This window comes from Dunckerocampus dactyliophorus, chromosome 6 (assembly GCF_027744805.1).
Source record: "Dunckerocampus dactyliophorus isolate RoL2022-P2 chromosome 6, RoL_Ddac_1.1, whole genome shotgun sequence".
NCBI classification, from domain to species: Eukaryota; Metazoa; Chordata; class Actinopteri; order Syngnathiformes; family Syngnathidae; genus Dunckerocampus; species Dunckerocampus dactyliophorus.
In genome coordinates, this window is record NC_072824.1 from 15504650 (window position 1) to 15526625 (window position 21976).

Here is a 21976-nt window from a genome sequence, read left to right on the forward strand (position 1 = left end):
TTTTGAACAAATTTTGTTTTGTGACCGCACCAAGTAACCGGAACTACTTTCTTCAACACCAAAAACTGACCAGAACTCACGGGACGTAGTACGGTGAAAGTCACTGTTGATGTACAACACTGTTGATGGGGATGTCACACAACTGTCCAAAAAACTGAACTATTCCTCTACCGTCAAAAATGTATGCAAAAACTTTGCTTCAGTTTGTGTACACTATTTTGGTTGTTGTGCAATACGGCACATGTCTTGTTATTCATACACAGAAATCATTATCAATACAAAAAACGGAACCGGAAGGGACTAACTTTTCATTCATCATTTATATACATCTATGTGCATGCAATTGTGTTCTGGAAAGCATACTTGAATTAGCATTATTTCTTACGGTAACAATTGATTTAGTTTCAATGTTGGAAACAGGCCGATTTTAATTAATTGAACTGACGAAAATAAATTTTAATTAATGAGCAAGTTTGTCAAATCAAGTATTTTTTAATCTCACCCTACTGGATTGCACATCTGATGATGATGCTGGCGACTTTAAAATGACCAATAATAGCTTGTTTTTCATTTTGCTCAGTGAATCGCTCAGTCATTCCCGCGAATGAGAAGCCGTATCTCGCTAAATGAACTGAAAGGTCAAGTGGGGAAAGAAAATGTAGTGACACGAGCCATATAAGGCTTGTCATAGATCATCGGCTAATTAATTGGCAAACGATGACAAGCCAAGGACTTGTTTCCATAGAAGCGCAAACAAGAGCAGAGTGGAGGTTCAGAGAGGGATCACGGAGCTTTCAACTAATACTATTTGGCAAGCATTTAGATCTGTATTCCGAGAGGATGGTCTGGACATAATTGACAATGACAACAGAATGCAGGTCTATGGGGTTGTTTGATCAAATCGAGAATGCCATAGACTAGTCTTGACTTATTATATTCCAGCTACGTTTGGACTGATATGACTCACAAACCTGAATGATCCATATAAGATGATGCATTTATATTACTATAGCTGACATTATTTATGAATTAATGCATGCGCAATTCTGTCATATGGCTATGGAGGCGATGACTTGTGCTAATAATAATGTGCATGTTCTTTTTATAAGGTATTTCCTTATGCATCAGATCCATTTCATTACACATGGAAATTGTTCTCCACTGAAACTAATAAAGGTTACCATTCCATTCGCTGGATGAATGTTACTTCCCAACTCTGAACTCATAAAGCCGCTCTCGCACAGTGAGGTCAAAGGAGGCAGACATTATTTGGCCAAATTTATTATTGAAACAGAGAGAGAGACAGCCAGAGAGCGAGAGAGAGTTTCATTAAAGCACTCAGTTTAAGCTCAGGCCATTCTAAATATGCAAATGTCTCAGGCACGGGTGGGTGGGGTGGTGGGGATGGCAGCAAGAGAATGACAAGGAGGGAAGAGGGGAGAGGAGGAGGCAGGGAGGAACAGCATGACCAAGTGAGTGAGCAATCAAGCCAAAGAGAGAGAGAGAGAGAGAGCGAAGCCGCTGAATTGTGAGTGGCTTACGACACTCAGTGAACAGTCTGCGTTTCTGCATGCACGGTCAGTGTACCGGTCTGCTGCGAGGGATTGCGCGCTCCTTTGCCTTCCATATTTACCGCCTCTGCTTGCCTACCAGCACTAACCTTCAGCACCCTCTTCCAGTCGCCTAAGAAATCGCCTCGGAGAGCGAGCGAGGGGAGGGAGGGAGTGAAACCTGCAAGCCGCTGCGGATGCAAGAGGGTTTTTTTTTTTAACCGAGATGAGCCATTGAGATGACATGGAATATTGTCAAAAGAGGGTTCACCTTTTCAAATTCCTTTTTCCCCCCGCTGAAAGCATGATTTAAGGGATTTAAACCTAACAAATTAGTGATTGCTTGCAGAGATGGCGATAATATATGCTGGCAGATCTGCTGAAACTTAAGCAAGAAGGGGAGGAGAAAGGAAAAAAGACAGATATCTAGAAAAAAAATGTTCTCCTCTCCCCATGATCATTGCAGCAGAGGACTGCGGAGGAGCTGAGGAGACCAAGCTCATGCATGCTGACCGGGGAACTTGCGCTTTCTACCATCTCCCTACTTGGATTCCGTCTCTTTCTGTCTCTTTCACTTGAGGAGAACTAAGACATTGTAAGCCTGCCAAGGATCTGGTGTCCACTGAAAGGCGAGAAGGGAGGGGGTGGTGGTGAATTTGTACCACAGTGGGGTCCTTTTTAGATCCACACATAATTAGTGTCGGGGCACAAAGCGAGACGCTGAATGGAGATTGTCAGCTTTTGGATAGGGGGTGAGTAGGAATCTTTTCAGATAAGATCGATCCATGAGGACATTTTTTTTTCATCTTTCGTCTCCACCCACCGTTTGATCTATATCATAAGTTTATGCTTTTGGATTTCTTTAGCTGACTAAATGAAAAAGACTAGTCCTGTGTTACGCTAAAATACACAGAAGAAATCCAATTTATAAATAAAAAAATAAAGCATGATGTGCTACATATGATGTGATAAGTGGAAAAACAATATCCAGAGTGAATGGACATTTGCTCAGTAACATCCCTGGATATTCATGCTGATGGATTTCCTTTTAATTGGACTGTATTTAAAGTGGCCAGTGAAGAAGCCCCCTGGGTTGATACTGTGTTCATTGGGCATTTTTTTAAGGATGGTCCCCTTGGCGGAGGGGGTTTGTCCCAGGCTGTGCCGCTGCGACAGCAAGCTGCTGTACTGTGAGGGGCTGAACCTCACCGACATTCCCCAAAATCTCAGCAGTGCCATGGGCCTGTCCATGAGAGAGAACAACTTGACTGAGTTGCGTGAAGGCCAACTGGCTGGCCTGTCACAGCTCACCTGGCTCTACCTTGATCACAACAACATTGACATTGTAGAGGAGGCTGCATTTGACAGGTTAAGGCGGGTCAAGGAATTAGACCTGAGCAGCAACCGAATTGAGAGTGTGCCAAATGGTACCTTTAGGCCCCTCCCAAACCTGCGCATCCTTGACCTCTCGTACAACAGGCTGCAGGCCCTTGAGCCTGACTTGTTCCATGGCCTTAGAAAGCTCACCAATTTGCATTTGCGCTACAATGCTCTCAAATTTGTGCCAGTGAGGATTTTTCAAGACTGTCGGAGCATGCAGTTTCTCGACTTGGGATACAACCAACTGCAGAGTCTGGCACGGAACTCCTTCGCTGGACTCTTCAAGTTGACAGAGTTGCATCTTGAGCACAACGAGCTGGTTAAAGTCAACCTAGCCCACTTTCCTCGCCTGATCTCTTTACGTACCCTGTATATGCACAACAATCGCGCAACTATTGTTGTCAATACCCTGGATTGGACTTGGCACTTCTTGGAGAAGATCGACTTATCAGCCAACGAAATTGAGTACATTGAGCCACATGTTTTTGAGAGCGCACCCAACCTCAAGGTATTGATGCTGGACTCCAATCGGTTGACTTCTATGGAGCAGCGCATCTTGGATTCATGGTCCTCCCTGACCAGCATTACCCTCGGAGGGAACGACTGGGAGTGCGGCCGCAATGTGTGTGCCTTGGCCTCCTGGCTGAGTGCCTTTCGAGGGCAACGTGACAATTCACTGCTGTGTTCAAGCCCAGACACAGCACAAGGTGAGGATGTCTTGGATGCCGTCTATGCTTTTCAACTATGTGAAGATCCCCCACTGGAAGTTACCTCAGCAGGCCTGTATGCCTCTACAAGGGATCAAGCTCACGGTGGCTCTGTGTTCCTTGGCCCGTTTACCCCCAACCCCTACGAAGGTGAGGGCGGCGAGGTGGTCACCAGTTCTTTCACTGTCACAGTAGGCCACGACGACCTGGAGAGCACCATGCAGATCCACAAAGTTGTGACAGGCACAATGGCCCTCATCTTTTCTTTCCTCATCATCGTGCTCATGTTGTATGTGTCATGGAAGTGCTTTCCAGCCGGAATACGACAGCTGAGGCAGTGCTTCAGCAGCCAGCGCCGTAAACAGAAGCAGAAGCAAAGCATGCAGCAGATGGCTACAATTTCTACACCGGAGTACTATGTTGACTATAAGCCGAACAATATCGAGGGAGCTCTGGTGATCATCAATGAATACGGCTCATGTACTTGCCAGCAGCAACCTTCTCGGGAATGTGAGGTGTGACCTGGGGGGCTTGACAGTATGTCAGCATATGTGGCTATCCAGCAAATCTATTCTTTTTGGATACACCGGCGAGTGCACGAAGGATTAAATGTATATTTTGGTCACATCTTATGCAGCATCTCACTGTGATATGGAAGGAGTTTGCTTCATGCAGCTGACCATTTTGCTGTGGATTTCCTGCTGTTTCCTGTTGCCCATTTGATACTACAAGGCAGAATGGGCTCTTGACTTTTGGAAGGGTTGATGTAATAGCAACACTAAGAGGAATACATTACAAGCTGCACATTTTCTCCCCTGATTTATGGATATTTGAGCTTTAATCTGTCTTTCGGCTACAGGACATGTAATTAAACTGTGGACAAAACATTTGTATTATGGCAAACAATATTTGACAAGGATCTAACATATATCAAAAAATATTTAAGTTGGATTCAAAATGTAAAGATACGTATGTGTACAAATATTAAAAGAAGTGCAAGTGTGGATAAAAATGATACAAGATAATCTATTTCTTTTTTAAACTTAAAAAAAAGCAAAATGTTTAAATACCTGAATGCTATTCACATTGAAATCATTTGTATGTGAGAGGCTTGTCAGAAAGAATGAATGACAAATGTGTTTGGTGACGCGAGTGCAATACCTCTGCAGTCCTTTGAACAAAAAAATGAATAAATAAATAAAAAATAACACCCAGAAAATGAAAGAGGCATATTTGCATCTCACCTCAAATGTACGGTAATAGCCATGGTCTAAATTTCTATTTTAAGTCACATTGTGTTGCTTTATGATTCACTGTGTTGGTTCACTGGTAGTATTGTTCCCTCCCCTTGCTTTGAAATAACTGGATCATACATTTTGATCAGTTACACGTTCATATTGTTATATCTGTGTACCATCAAAGTAAAAAAAAAAAAAAAAAAGATACAAATTCTCGCATTGCTTCTCACTTTTTGTGGCTTTCACTGAATCAAGCACATGGAACAACAACATCCATCAACACCAGACGTACTGTACCTATAATCAAAATGCAGAATTGAATCACTAAAGTAGAGTAATCCACCAGTTTCAAGGGCGATGTGCACATGCTATCTTCTGTGTTTTTATGTTATGTAAAATGTTGCACACAAGGACATTGGAGGGTGTATATACTAGTGTGTATACACTTCTTTTTTTGGTGTTCATATGTACATATGTTGTTTCCTCTATCCTTTTGCATTAGCTGCTGTATTTTGAGGCGGGAGGCTGGGGGATGCTGGGGACTGTAGGATGGAGACGGGGAATCACAGCGACTGCAGAAAGAGGGAACAGACTGCTCTCTAGTGTGTATATATTCACATCAGTGCGGATGCCTTTTGCCTATTGTACACTACATTCTGACTCTCAACTTCCTGCAGCAGTGGGGGCATACAATGACTTTGCAATGGCTTCTTTTGTGAAGAAAAAAAAAATCACTGCATAAGTTTGTTGTGTTACTTTGATATATACTAAGGTTATGTTTACAAAGTGTTATTCAACAGGATTTTGTTTTTAAATCAGGCCATATTTACCTATTTCTAATAAGGGTTACGCATGGACATAAAGGGGCCATTCAGGACATAACATACAGTGGAACCTCGGTTTCTGTACACCTCCAGTTTTCATAGGATTCAGTTTTTGACTAAAATGATTGCAAAAATATGTCTTAGCATTCATACAGCCAAACAGTGCACCTAACAAACTAGTCAGCGATTGTGAGTGCCCAAACAAAGCATCCACACGTTGGTGACTCAGTCTTTGTGAAGAATGGATAGTGGTCCTTTTAAAGTTGGGACACCATAGACAGATTCCGGACAGGGACTCCTTTAATCATCTTCATTACATGTCTGTATGCGTGTGTGTGGTTTATTTGTTCATAGAACACACACAGACCAACAAACAGCTCATATTCGTCCCTTTCCTCGAATGAGCACAGTGTGCCATACACTGGTGAGGCGTTCAAGAACACTGTGTATTTCTGAGTGACGAAACTGTGCTTTTAAAAAAATAATAAAATACGAATGCAAAAAGGTTGCACGTGCCAGAACTTTGATAAAGAAGGTGTGTAACAAAACTGAATTCAAGAAAGGACGGGAGCAAAGACGGAGGTAGCATCTGTTCCAATTGGATTGTCATCTGAAGGTAGAAACCTGAGGAAGTACACAGCTCTAACCGTCCGCTCTTTAAAGGTAATTTAGCAATGGACTAGAGGGAAACAACGTCCGCACCCCCCCTCATCATTCCACTTATATGTATACCACATTGTTTTCTGCATGTAAAACAATAACTATTCTCTCTATTCTGTTTTGATCATATTTTTTGGTGTCTGGAATGGATTAATCAGATTTACGTTATGGGAAAAAAAGATTCGGTTTCCATATGTTTCAGACCCTGTGGTATGGATTAAGAACGAAAACCGAGGTTCTACTGTAGTCTCTTCTCGGGCAGGATAAGGACTGTGGCTGTGAAACTGAAATGGCTGTTAACAGGAAACAATTTTGAACAACCATATTTGGACATGTGAAAAAAATAGGACACCCATTGAAGCTAGCTCTTTTACTTGAAACGCTGCATACAAAATGGTGAAAAATTGGCAAAAGATGCATCCCCACTGTGTTGCCTGTGCTATTTTCTTTCCTGACAAATACAACACATGATGGTGTAAACCCATTAAACCCCATATTTTGACCCCCATAAGTCAGACTGACTTGAAATTTCTCACACAGCGCAATGCGCTCTACAACACCCACTGTAACGTTAGGATGTTTTGCCGAGTCGCCACGAAATTTGGTACACACCTTTCGGGGACTAACAAGCACGTGTGGGTAAAATTTGAGTGGTTGGAAAGACCTGACCACCATCAAACGAAATGTCTTTGCAGATACACGGCAAGACTAATTGGCTGTAAGTCGCTCACCATTTGCCTAATCATGATACGACTTTGTGGTTATTTGTATTATATGTATGCTATCATTTCTTCCAAAGTATTTTGAGTACAAATCATAGCGTGCCACAAACGTCATTAACAGTCATTTAAAACAATGAGGACATCCCAAACTATATTTTGGCCTTTGATTGGAATTTAAACGGATGGCCTCACTTTTAGGCAGCAGCATCAAATAATTTCGCCTAACCAATCAAAAGGTCACAATAATAATAAAACAAGTTTGACAAATATAATGAAAATGGTGTTTATAAAATAGTTTGAGTAGATTACATTATATACTGTGCAGTCATGTTTTTTTTCAAAATGTAATTATTTAATAAATGATCACTGTTTCATCGTTGAATACGGCCTATCATGAGCAAAAAAAAAATGCATATTTTTGCAAAAATGGATAAATGAACTAACTAAATGAACTAAACTCCAACTATAAGGCAGAAGAAGCACTCTAATTGTGACTGTAGTATATACATCGGCCACTCGGTGTCAGTAATTGTTCGGAGAGGCAAGCACTAGACGTGATCGTCTGAACAGGCATTTAGTGCACGTTTAAATTATCTCACAACAGGTGCAATAATAATAACATAAAAATTATAACAACAACACAGGGTAACGTTGGGGTCATAACCCACAACAAGCTAAAACTCAACTCTGAACATTCAATGTCACTTCCTGTCCTTCACACATCCGTCCGTCCGCACTAAGGTCCCCTAGAAACACATTTACTGTGACACACATAAACAGGAGCTTTATTTACATCTTAAATGGCTTATTTACACTTATTATGGCTACTATTTTTGGCAATACAAGCGTAAAGCCATTCAAAGCCGCAATTACAATGCATTTATAGCCAGCAGCCACCGCAGGAAGTACGCTGTCAAGGAAAAAAACAAACAAGGAACTGCTAACGTGTGAGTCTGTTACCGTATTTATGTCTAATGTCTTATTTTCTCTGATTATACCTAGTATACTGGGTAATACAAATGTAAAGGTGACTATATGGGTATTATTTCATGTCTAGAGAGCTCTAATAATGTTGGACCGTATTTAGAAGATTGTAAACAGGTTTTCTATTTAGTAATACAGAATCCTACTTCGGAGAAATTCACTTTTCGCGGTCCGGTATGGAACCAACTAACCACGACAAACGAGGGACCGCTGTATGTCTGTCTAATGCACTTTTCTAAGGTAAAGGCTACTGTAGGTAAGAATGACTTGCATTTCAAGTTTTTCATCACATCAATCCCTGGCAATGTTAAACTTTGAGCATGTATCAGGCAAGGATAATGGTTATTGGTTGGCATGCAGGATTTATGATCCAGTTCATATTTGGCCCATTTGAAAACCCGACATGGCTGTTAATCATACAGATGCCATACACTGCAAATGCAAAATACTGCAGTATCTCGCAGTGGGGCAAAGGATAAGGACATCAAATGATTCGCTCATCATCATATCCTGTCAAGTAATTCCATCCTTGGTTGTCCTTCAAAGTATGGCAAAGACTCTTTGACATGTGACAGACAAACCTCGACGTTGTGAAGCTTCATTTGTTTAAATATTCCAAGGCGTCTGGGCATTGAGGCCAATGTTGGCGCCGCAATTGATTTTAGCTCGCTCTTTTCTTAAATAAGCTGCGAGAGCAAAAGGTGATGGAGAACAACTGAATATTTTAAAAGCTTAGAGTCCGGAGGGCTGACATTAAACTACTTTCAGCTTATCTCTATCCCTGCTCACCTTTACTTTCTCCTTCCCTCTCGCTGTTTCCGTCTGCAACAACATGAAGCATGACTATGGACAAACAAACACATTAATTCATTTAACTGATGATAGATGGGATTTCTGCTTGACCGGTGCCCGCGGTGATCTGCTCCGTCACTTATAAACGCCTAGATAGTTGATTCTTGGTAGAAATCCATACAGATGGACAGTAAACACAATGGTCAAGTGAAAACGAATGTATTCATAGCTCAGTCACATTTCAGCATGCACTGACACTTGACTTGAATCGTCATGGCAATCCATAATTGATTTTGAAGATGAGAAGTGGCTATCGTGGTGTTCTAGTGACCACTGACACATGATACTCTGCTCTTGTTTTTTTTTCTGCACAGAGCCCAGCTGCATGACAGTACTCTATATGCCATTTTGTAGCTTCATGTGTGCACAAGTGAGCATGTGGAACATTTTTGCACATGTGGACGCAAATATGCACAATAGATCAGGAAAGTGTGTGATGTGGGTCAATAATGGGGCTAATTACAAGAGATGTTGCACAATTACAAGGCATATGAAATTACTGGGACAAAAGGAGTATAAAAGGTCACAGCAATTTAGACAGGAAATGTGGTGATGGGTGGTTGTTGTGCAGAAAAAAAGAGATACATTGTGTTTATGTGAACATGAAGTAAAAGGTCAAACATTGGCTTTCAAGGAACCCAAAGAGTATTAACAGTCACAAGCTGAAGTAGACACACTTTAGTCTGTCCATGTCTTTAAAAATGGCTTTGAGTTGTGTTGAATGTGAAACACCGCAGCATACAACATTGCCTATGAAATATTAATATACTAGTACTACCACCTTTCAAAATAATCCACATCCATTTGCCCAAAATCTTAACTTAATATATTTTAAAGGCGCCGTATTACACTATTTTCAACAATATTTCCAACAACACTCAAATGTCCTACAATAGTGTTGTGCAACGCTAGTCTTGATGGATGCTGGCATTTTAATATGTGTAGCAAAGCCTTTCTCTTTTTTTTTTTTTACAATGTTGTCCTCCGTAAAGTGGTGGGCAAATACATGAGACAGATTTTGTCCAATCATGAAAAAACTTCAAAAACAGCATTTGAGCCTCTCTTCTCCCAACAGCGAAGGAAACGAGTGAAGGATATGATTGATATGATTTTTCTCACGTCTGATGGTCATAAACGGGCTCTAAGGACACCTATTACTGTTAGAACATATTTAAAAAGTATATATATATATATATATATATTTTTTTTTTGCATAATAGGGAACCTTTTACGTAAACTAGTTAGAAAAAAAACAACATTGTGCCTTCAAATAGTCAATGCCAAATTTGCCATTTTGGGGCCCTAGCCACCACTCAAACCAGCATTCACACACAGACTTGAATATCATATTTTGACAGATTGCTCCTCTGACCAGCGAGTATTTAACAAGCTGCAAGGGACAACGGCTCTGTATCATCGCATGTGTGCACTCGTGACAAAATGTCACTCTGATGGTAAGACCTTTAAGAAATAGCTCGCAGCGAGCACCTTGACACAAAAATCCTTCAAAATAAACAAATTAACCAAGCTAGCTTCCTGCACGAGCGGGGCATTGGTTGAGTAACATTATGCCGTGTCATTGGGGCTAGGACTGTGCTGCATAATAAACATTTAACACCCCCTCATAACTAGATGCGGAGCTAAATCATGGGTGGCAGCATGTACTGCAGTGGGCTGTGAGGAGACGGTGATGACTAATGACAGTGTGTGGGTGGCTTTGCACTGCTTCTTTTATAACAGGTGGGTTATGTGGATCAATACACTAATTATCAAACACACTGTCTTAGAAACCCAAATCCCTGTCTGACTATTTTCTCTCCTTTCGTACACTACTCTCTTTCAAATGTGATCTTACTTTTAATATACTCTATCTAAGCATTAAAAGACAACAAGAGCCCGTTGTTGACGCACACTGCACATTCATTTAGGTAATACATTCACAACCTACCCTAAATCTACACATAGTTGAATAACACCAACCCTTCCGGTCAATAAATGGTGCAAACTGTCCGAATCTTAAATTTATTAAAACAGACACAAGGTCCAATAGAGCATTTTAATTACATTCATTACTCAGGCTAATCCTGCAGACGGCCTATAGCGCCTGCCTCATTTACATGCAGTATGAGTGCCACTAAATAAATAATAATGACTGAAGAGTCATTATTCTTACATACGGTACATACGGCACCGTGGGTAGACCTGTGGCGGCTGCTGAGGAAGGTGAAAGTGCTACGAGAATGGGGGCAAAGTTGGCAGGCTGAATAGTCATTACACCAAATACAGGATGAGAATCGGATTGAGAATTCAATGTGCAACATTCTTATTAATATTATTATTTATTTACTTGAATTGATTATTTATCAGTATCATTTTTTTTTATGATGATGATGCTGATGATGATGATGATTGATATATTATTAATAATATCAATGTTATTCTTATTATTCATGAGGTTTGTTTTTCTACGGCTGTGTAGAATTTTACCAGTGCTTAGCCTCGCACTTAAAATACAACATCAGGGTCAGTCAGTGAGATAATACGTGCAAACAGCTGGGCTTGCATCTGGGACTCTATGTAACCGGTCTGAGAGCAGATGTGGGTCAGTGCCTAATATTCAGAGTATTACGGTGGCTGGACTAAAAAGCTTTATCTAGGACTGAACTGAGGATTTATTGTTCATTCGTTATTATTAAAAAAAAAACATGTTCTGATTAGATCTTTTAAAACCTGCAAAATATATATTTACCCTTCAGGGGGTTTAAACCGTGAGTGTTTTCATATGCAAAATCATTTGTTTTCTCGCCAAATAAAAGTGAGTGAAAGTGAATTTGTATTTCTTGAATCGGTATCTTTTGGATGTAAATGACACAAGAGAGCGGAAGTTATGCGAGAGATATTTGTGAAAAATATTCACTCTTTTCATTGGTCAGCTCCTTTTGAAGATGATTCATATCCCTGACAATTTTGAAGAAAGGCAGTAGGATTCTTTATTTATACAGTCAATTGAATACTTTTGTAGTTGAAGCATAGAAAAACTGTTTCCAACCTCTTGAATGCAGTTTTTAACATTAATGGAGTCCTCTAGACAGGACATAGTCACCTTTACACTCCTAGACCCAATGTAGTAGCAATAATAACGGAACATGTGCCATTTAAGGCATAAATAAGACGTATGCTTGTGTGTGTTGCTGTAAATGTGTTGTGGTGCGAAGGGAGTTGAGTGGGGGGCAGACAGGAAGTGATGTCAGGAGTTCAGAGTTGAGTTGTAGCTTGGCATGGCCCATGTGCCTGTGGCGAGATAATTCAAACCGGCATTAAAAAACCTCAAAAATGTAATTGCAATAAACGAGGAATTACTGTAGTCTGAATCTCACGCCTTAGTAAACTTTCTATAAACGGTATAAAAAAAAAATCAACTACTGAGGGGGAAATGCATTAATGCATTGTCTTACTGTAGTTGTCCAACATGCGATGACCCGATCTGAAAACTGATCCAAACAATTACAGTGTTCCCTTGTTTATGGCGGGGGATCGGCCGCATAATAATAGCCCGCAATAAGCGAAAACTGCGAAGTAGCCAACTTAATTTTTCTTTATCATTGTTGTTGCTGTATGTTTTAAGGCTGTAAAACCCCTCACCGTACACTTACGACACTTTTCTCAGACAGGAAATGACTTTATCTCACATTTCTATGACACTCTCAAAAAAGTTCAAATCTTCGTTTGAATTTTAATGATCAACCTACAGGTCGGACAAAAGAAATTATAAAGTCACTCACACGTATTACACTTCTGTGACCGTGCCTTTTCATCCTGGCGCTGTTCTGCTGTACTGTCGCATTTTTATATCCTTGTTAAAACATATTGCTGCAGTACTCCTCATGTTGCAGTCCTCCTTCTTCGAACTGAATATTCATTTACAAGCTAGTAAGCCAGCAAGCAAGCTAGCGATGCACTGTAGACAATGGACGGCGGCACAAAGGAGATTGATTGACAATGGTCAACAGCCAATCAGGACGCAGAAAACCATGGGCGGTGCAGACAAATGAGAGGGGGAAGACAGAGACACTCAACTTCCCACAATGAAATTCTTCTTAAAGGGCCAGGCTCGGCCTGTAACAGTGTTCTACTGTAATAAAAAACACACAAAAAAAGAAGCACTGAAAAAAAGCAAATCCGCAAAAGGTGAACAGCGATAGAGCGAAGGAACACTGTACAACAGTTTTTTGAATGCACAATTGATACAAAAGAACATGTCTTTGAATTGGCCAATAATTGGTGTCCAATCATTTAATGTATCATTATTTCTCAAATCAACACCCCAACTGTTAGCAACCAAATCTCATCAAGACAAGCAGCTAATAAAATACGGTAGGCAGCTGCAGCATTGCCATCCTGGGAACGCCAGGGTCTTTTTAAGAACTATAAATTTGTAAGTCCAAAACGGGGATTAAATATTCAACATATTATACATAAGTATATCCCCATTTTAACACAATAAACAGAATCTAAAAAGCGCTTGGCCAGAAGGCAGTTGCTCTTCTTATTCACCATTTTGCTAAATGAGTCACCATGACAACTGCATCATGCATCCCTATTTGTAACCACATCGCCTCGCAGTAAAACTGAATCACAGAGATGCTTTGATTGCACATTTCAAAGGCGGCCGAGCACAACTGTAGGGCCTTCGTTTTTAGCAAAAAGTTAACACAGGTTAAAGGAAATAAAAAGAGACAGCATTTATCATTTCCCGTTTATCTGATCAGTGTCAGGGTGAATAAATGCTTTTCTCCCACCGCTCTCTGCTGCCTCTCTCCTCCCTGTCTGAGGGCAGATTGGCATCTCAAGCAGCAAATGAGATTGGCTGCATAAATGGGACTGCTCCATTCTGCAAGTGTCAACTGAGAAAAAGGCAGTGTGTTTACTGTTTACCAAAGCACGGAGCTTAAATGCATCCGGGTGTACTTAAGTGCTGAAGATGGCAATTCTTGGTAGTGGTATGTTTATGTACATGTTGAGCCCACTAGAATTAAAGTAGATGCACTTACCTGTCATTGTCCATGCAATGATCCAGACAGGAAGTCAAAGAGAGAAAAAGAAAAAAAAGGGCTGGTTAATTAAAATATGAGTTTCATATTTATTTATGGCATCAAAACAAACACATTAAAATATAAATCCCTGAAATCTCGACAGGCTGCAGAGTCGTAATTCTCAACCAATCTACTTCAGCTGTTGCTTCTCTGTGTCTATGACGTTGAATTTACAACACAGGCAAATGACAAGGTTCAAATCAATGTTTCAGAGGGCGGCCAATCAAAACTGTAGCACTTTCACGGATTATTGTTCCATGACAGACCAATAATCCAAGGCATCTGCTATTAAACCCACCTTCTACCTGTCACAGTTTTAGATTTAATGAGTCAACGTATGATAAAAGGTAAGAGGTAAGCGGTACAGCCTGCATCAGAGATCGTCTCACATGAACTACACTATGTTGTCTGCAGCTGTTAGTCTACTTATACACCAATACAAAGCAAAACTCACGACAGTCACACCTTGTTTTTTGTATGATTTGGTTTTCGTCTGGAATGTTTGCCCAAAATTTGTCTCGGTTTCCGTACAATATCAAACTTAGCAAACAGTATTGAATTTGATCTCTCCAGGCTGTATACAGGAAGTCCGCATCAACAATAAATTCCATTCTTTCATCATTTATAATTGTTTCAAATTGTTTTTTGCATGTAAAATTCCAATTATTCTCTATGAAATGTATTTTGTGTTCATATTTTGGATTTCTGGAATGCATACATTAGATATACATTATTTACTATGGGAAAAAATGCATCCGATTTTTAATATCTTTTGGTTTTCTTCTGACCTTCTGACGAATCAATAACGAAAGCAAAGGTACCACTTTATACAGTAGTCTCTAACTTCAAATTTCGGTCAGGTTTTTCCAAAATAAATCATGCTGTTTTGTGGTTGAATACGGCCTATTCTAAGTTAAAATAATGCATATTTATGCACATTTTTTGCCTAAATTAAGCATTTTCAAGCATAAAAACTGCTAAATGAACTAAAATACAAATACTGTATAAGACTTTCAGAAGACTCATTCAAAGACATTGTGATAAAATGTAGTATTCTACACTGGTCACTACGTGTCAGTAATGTTTCTTTAATGCTCGGTGAGACACACAAGCACCAGACTTGAACGCAGGAACAACAGGCTTTTATTGCAGGTTTGAATTATCTCCCAGCAGGCACGATAATCCCTAACACGGGCTAATGTTGCAGCCGTAACCCATGTCAAGCTAAAACTCAACTCTGAACATCTGACGTCACTTCCTGTCCACCTCGACTCAGCTCCCCTAGCACTGGAACACATTAACATCAACACAGATAAGTGTCGTATTTATGTCTTTATGGCTTATTTCCTGTTATTATGTCTATTTTATGTGTAGAGGGCTGTAATCATGTTTAAAAACTGTATGTAGAAGGTCATAAACAGGTTTTCTATGCACTAACTATGGAAGTATTTCATATTTAATAACCTACTTCATGAAAATTCACTTATTACAGTCGGTATGGAACCAATTAATCGCGATAAACGAGGAATTACTGTATTTAAACCTGATGTCTAATGCCCCTGGAGTCATACAATGCCGAATTCAAACCAGCTTATCGAGAAGCATACAGTTCTGCACACAACTTTGGAGTTTTGTGGACCAGCCTTCGGACTTCAACATCCTACTGTATGCATTATCACATTTGCACAACTATTTAACACATGGCGGCCTTAGCGGCTATCCACACGGAAACGTTTTCAGGTCAACACTGCAAAGTATTTTCTTGTTTCAGCCTCTCATCCACACAGGAACGGCGTTCTGGGTGACCTGAAATAGTGTTTTTTGAAAACGGCTTCCAGAGTGGGAAAATGTGAAAACGCCGTTCCTGTGTGGACAGGGCCTTAGATGGGGAGGGATCAATATACTGTACAGGTGAACATTCATTAAGGGCATACTTGCACTAGGCCATGCATACCGTGCTGTACGTGATTGCATGATTCCCCCTCCCTGCCCTGGTCCCATACCACTCTCACTGTACATGTATACTTTGGCCCATTTGCTTATACAGTTTCCCTGACTTTGTGGATTATTTCCAGTCTCATTTTGAGTGGCTCTGATTATTTCTATTGTGCAAAGTGGGTGGCTGTGTTTAAGCACTTGTGAGGGGGCAGTCACATGAATTAAATGATGCATCTTGATTATGCGCACAAATATGCTCGGGGTTGAGCGAGTGTGCTGTGTTTTTTGACCTTTGGACTATTTTGACTATTCCTATTTATTTATGAATTGAGTTGGTTATCATCAAAAAGATGTGAGGAACAATCATCACTGATTGTAATGACTGGTCTAGGTTGTGTGCATTGAACACACCTGGCAAGCCTCTTCCAAGTGCCAGAGGAGGGAAAGTGTACCAAAAATGAGCGGGAATCAAAGGACTCACATTTGCCAAAAGTGCTGGAGAGCGCGACCAAGCACGGTACGATTGGCCTTGTGTGAAAACACTCCAGTTTGGACAATGTATAAAATATTACAAGCATATTGCTGCACGCTAGTGCATAAGTTGATCGAATAAACAGATATGTTACTGAAGCGGTGAACATACAATATGCATAATGTACAATATATCAACCACCTGCAGTCGTGCAGGGATGTGATCGCACATCAAGAACACAATACAGTAGCAGAAGCAAAAGCAAAAGAAAACAAGTTGAAGGAAATTAAAAGAGATATAAATCATATTGGAGTTTTGAACATTGTTGGATGACAGCAACAAAAACAGCAAGCAGGGGTAAGGCAGTGTTGTGTAAGCCGATGGTTGTAGAAAACAGCAGTTTTACACGCAGTCATTGCAACACATTCATTTAGCACGACACCCTATTGACAACTTAAGGTCGTTCATGAGTATGTTATTGACTATTTGGAATCAATCCAGACTATCAACTAGATTAACAACATTTAAACTTTAAAACATATTTTCTGGGGCGCGTAACAAAGAAAGAGGATTACACAGATCCGCCTCATTTATTTCAACCATTACGCCCATCATAATCCATTAAGTGTCAACTTTAACAGTGGTAATTCAATCAAGCTCATCATCAAAATGGTCACTCTGAGCCCCTGCTGTGGGGCTTACTGATGGTGTGCTAAGAATGACAAGGCACATTAAAATGTTCTGGAGCATGCAATTCCTCACCCACCCTCCAACAACAAAAAAAAAGAAAATGCATTTGCTGCACTCGGCATGCATCAAGGACATGCAACAGTAAGGTCAGGATCAAACATCGATGGAATACTGAGTGGGTTGTGGGGATTCTGGGATCCCGCTCATCCTCTCCTTTCTAATGGTAAAATGTCTCGACGACCACTGTTTGGACTACCCCTGTATGACAGACCAGAGAGCAGCAGTGTGGTGCAAACGAAGCGGCTCTTAGAGCTGGTTCTTTGAAGTGAATGCCTTTATAAAGGATACACATATTCATATTTTTGTCTTATTGAGATGAGTCTTTGGTTTTGTGTTTTATAATTAGCTTTTTGTTGTAATCTGAGGCCATAATCAATAAACATTTGATATAATTATATTTTTACATTAATTTTCTGTGCAGCTTGTCCTCACTAGGGTTCAGGGGGTGGGGGGTGTCACATTTTTTTTCTACCATGTGCTGCACCCAATAAACGAGCTGCAGGCCGCCAATGCCACAAAATGAAAAATGACGAAATGTGGTCTACTAAAACGTGTTGGTACATGGGTTTGTAACTGTCAAGCATGCACTGCTTATTTTAATGTGTGAGTTATTGAATGTTTTGCGTTTTACATAAAGTGGACATGTGCTGTTTTTGTTCCTCAAAGAATGCAACTTCTCATTGTTGTGCGCTGCCGGTGTTAGTGCTGCTGCTACGACTACTACAGTATTACTACAGCAACAACTACTGATGAGTGGGGAAGTGATGCACATGTGCACAAAACACGGCGTCACACGAATTGGTGTGTTTTTAAAAAAGCAAATACGCCTTGATTTGTGCATTTGTGGCAATTTCAAGGATTTTGTGCAACCAGAGTCAACATTTGCTGAACCAAATCATTTTGCGAGGTAGATTAAGAAAGAAGAAAGCAAGAATTTGGGCTATGGCATTATGTAGGGAACTTGCTGCGATGTGTGTTCCGAGGAACACGTGGGTGCATGTAGGACCCATAGGTGCTGGGACATTGACGTGAGCCGTGTCACTAACAGATTTTAAAAATCATTTTCGGATGACAAGGATAACTGTTTTCTACACCTTTCCCAAGTCTTGGCAAAGCACGCCTTTCCATGACGTATGTACATGATGGATACATCGGATTGGATCGGATTTATATCTACATACAAACAAGGCATGGGTCGCATTTGAAAAAGTCAGAATTGTACTGCTCACACCGACATGAAAAAATTTGATATAGGTCACATTTGACCAAAAACAGTCGGATTTGACCGGCAGTGTGAACGTAGCCTATGGTGCAAAGCCTTAACTCGACTAATTAGCTGCAAGACAAGCCCCTCTGTTCAGGCTAACAATATTGCGGTAAATATACCAGCCTTCGTCTGGACTCGGCACACCTTCTCCCGGATTGGGCCATCGCTTGGTGGAAGGGGAGTACTGTTGTGCACAGATTCAGGCTCAAGGAAGCATATCTACGCATAGGGTCTCTTTGGTCATTGCCATTTCTGGTTAACCTGAACAATTTGATTCTATGATCGCTTTCCTTGTGGAGACTCTGCTGCGTTCAATACAGTAGCTCCACCTAGTGTTTGAACTAAGAAGTACAAAACAGTTAAGTACATTTTGTACGACGGCCATAGTCAATGATATTCTTAGACTTTGATACGGGCCAGTTAAAAATAGATAGCGGGCCACATTTGACCCACAGGCTGTAGTTAGGACACCCATGATTTAAAGTCTCCAATTAACCTCACATATATATTTTTGGAAGAAGCCAGAGTAGCCAGAGAAAACCAACACACATGCGAGGAGAACATGTAAAGGAGACCCAGAGATGCCCAAATGGAGATACGAACCCAGATATTTTTACATTAGAAATTAATTGTAGATGTACTTTGTTTAAAAAATATTTTCATCACCAAACAAACAAAAAAGGAGCTGTTGGGGAGACAAAAGCTGACTCTTTTTAGGGAGCTGGGCCAAAAGAGCCGGTTCCCTTTAAAAGATATTTTCATCACCAAACAAACAAAAAAGGAGCTGTTGGGGAGACAAAAGCTGACTCTTTTTAGGGAGCTGGGCCAAAAGAGCCGGTTCCCTTAACAGAGATGAAATTCCCATCACGAGAAGGAGGGGCGCCTAATCAGTGACATTCCTCTGTTGATTGATCATATCATTTAAACATGCACAAATGGAAAATAACTTTTCCTCAATCGCTTTGGTGCCCCTTCTTGCGCGGCACCCCTATGTACTGCATATAGCGCAGACCCACTTTTTGCACTACTGTCCTCTTCCTTGATACTGGAATTGGAAAGGATAGTTAAAACTTATTGTTATTCCTCTAAAGTGCATTGCGCAGGCATGGTCAAAAGACTCCAAGAACACCATCCATCACAGTACAGACCACATCACCAGAGGGGTAGCATCTAGTGTCTAAAACAGTGGTCGGCAACCCGCATCTCCAGAGCCGCATGCGTCTCTTCAGCCCCCTTGTTGCAGCTCCCACGCCAAGCTCTGTGATTTTTTTTTTCTAACCACAGAGCAGCGGAACTGTCCGTGAATGCATCTACACTGCGTTCTGACTGTTGATTGGATGAGCAAGGGAAGGGGATGAGGGTCAGTGTGCAAGGAAAAAGACATCTTAAGAGTGTGCTACCTACCCCGCGGTAAGCTATCCATCCATCCATCCATCCATTTTCTATACTGCTTCTCCTCATTAGGGTCGCAGCTGTATGCTGGAGCCTATCCCAGCTGACTTCGGGCGACAGGCGGGGTACACCCTGGACTGGTCGCCAGCCAATCACAGGGCACATATAGACAAACAAGCATTCACACTCACATTCATACCTATGGACAATTTTAGAGTCGCCAATTCACCTAACATGCATGTTTTTGGAATGTGGGAGTAAACCGGAGTACCCGCAGAAAACCCACACACGGGGAGAACATGCAAATTCCACACAGAAATGCCCAACGAAGATTCAAACCCAGGTCTTCCCGATCTCCAGACTGTGATTCTGTGGCCAAAATGCTAACCACTAGACCACCGTGCGGCCGGTAAGCTATCCATAACTATGAATTCGTCACTGAAAAGAAAAATGTCGGAAGAAAATGGAGTTTAATTGTGAATGGACATATTCCTTTGCCTTCACTGCCAATGATGCTGGCTTACACACCCGTGTGCTTTATATGTGTAGAACGCAAACAACAGAAAATGTAACGTTGAAAGTCATTTCCATAACAAGCACTCAGCTTTTTCTGAAAAGAACCCAACTGCAGATGGCCATAAGGGATCGATTTCAGACCTACAACAAAAGGTTGAGCAGAGCAAACATACTTTCAAGAAGTGGATGAAAGCTCCATACACATCTACAGCTGCTAGCGTTGTAGCTGACTCGTTGCACTGGAGAGCGTAATATGATATCACAGCATCTATTCTCTGAATTAAAAAAAAGAAACAAGAAATTATTCAGAAAGTGAAAGAAATGCGTTTCCCTGCAAAGGCAGTCAAGAACAGGACCAACAGGATGGCAACAAACATCACCAGTTAGCAAATTGATGACATGAATTCAGTGCAATCATATTGAATTGCCTGTGATGAGTCAAGTGATGTAAATGATATTTAGCAGACAGCATTGATATGTAGATATGTGAACTTTGATGGGCTTTTTTATGATGGGTACCATTTTCTTTAGTTCTACACACATACGGGAACACCTCGAAAAGCCTACATAGTTCAGTATTTAAATGATTTCACTCTGCACTTCTGCTGTAACAGGTAAAATTTCAAAAAGATTACAACTTTTTAAAGTTTATAAGCTGTTTTGCAGCTCCAGACCATTTTTTTTTTTTTTACTGGAAGAAGAGGCAAAATGGCTCTTTTGATGTCAAAGGTGGCTGACCCCTGGTCTAAATCAAAAGCAACATGTACACATATTTGTCGCTACATACATACTGTGTGCCACAAAAGTGATTTTTCAGTAAAATGCCACTGTTAAAATTCATATGAATGCACCCTTCAGGCTAGTGTTGTTTCCTCCATTGTGGGAGGCATTTGGGACCAGTGTGTGGGAGTGGGAATGAAGACTTGTTGTTTTAACGCTGGCACTAATGAAGCCCATGGGTCCCTCTATAACAATGGGAGGGTGTTTGATGATAAGGTATTTTGTCCATTTAGTGCTCCCCATTCCCACTCACGTGCAAGTCCATGTTTGTGTGCTTGTATGTGCAGTAAGTGTGTCAACCAGAGAGAAGTTTAAAGGGCTTTCCTTGCTGATACTGCCCCTATTTTCAAACAAATGCCTTGACTACTAGGACAGAGCGGTACAACGCACAGTAGCTAGGGGAAATTCAGCTCTTTCAAGGCAAACAGTTCTCTTGGCTCGGCTCCCAAAAAGAGTCGTCTCTTTCGGCTCCCAAATGGCTCCTCAGATTTGTTAACATTTTTAAATTGATTTCAAAATATGTCTAAAATGAATTTCTAGTGTAAAAATACAATATATTAAATGTTTGTTGTTTATGTGGCTTTACTTATATGCTCAACTTGGAACAGACTGCCAAAAATATAATTATACAATACAAAACCAAGGACCCAGCTCAATTAGACGGAAAGGTCCAATGTGAATGTGTGTATAATTTCCCCATGTTTAACTATTTACAGTGAAACAATACAACATAAACAAAAATATTACACAATACCACATATATTGTATAAAATAAAACCAAAAGCAGCATCCAGGCAACAGTTTTTGCTAGTCTTTAGTGAAGATTTGCATTCAGAAACACAAAGTGCCCC

The 21976-nt window shown here is 40.7% G+C and overlaps 2 protein-coding genes across 4 annotated transcripts in view; one reads left to right on the top strand and one right to left on the bottom strand.

Moving 5' to 3' along the window:
- Positions 1–21976, bottom strand: part of ctnna2 (catenin (cadherin-associated protein), alpha 2) — a 316834-nt gene that overhangs the window by 152559 nt on the left and 142299 nt on the right. The window lies entirely within an intron of this gene.
- lrrtm1 (leucine rich repeat transmembrane neuronal 1) lies at positions 1533–5145 on the top strand. The gene has a single exon (XM_054779588.1). The coding sequence runs from the start codon at positions 2581–2583 to the stop codon at positions 4156–4158; it is 1578 nt and encodes a 525-aa protein (XP_054635563.1). The 5' UTR covers positions 1533–2580; the 3' UTR covers positions 4159–5145.

What these genes read in the sequence shown, in the direction of transcription:
- lrrtm1 (XM_054779588.1), top strand. Translation starts at nt 2,581, where the DNA reads ATGCTGATGGATTTCCTTTTAATTGGACTGTATTTAAAGTGGCCAGTG.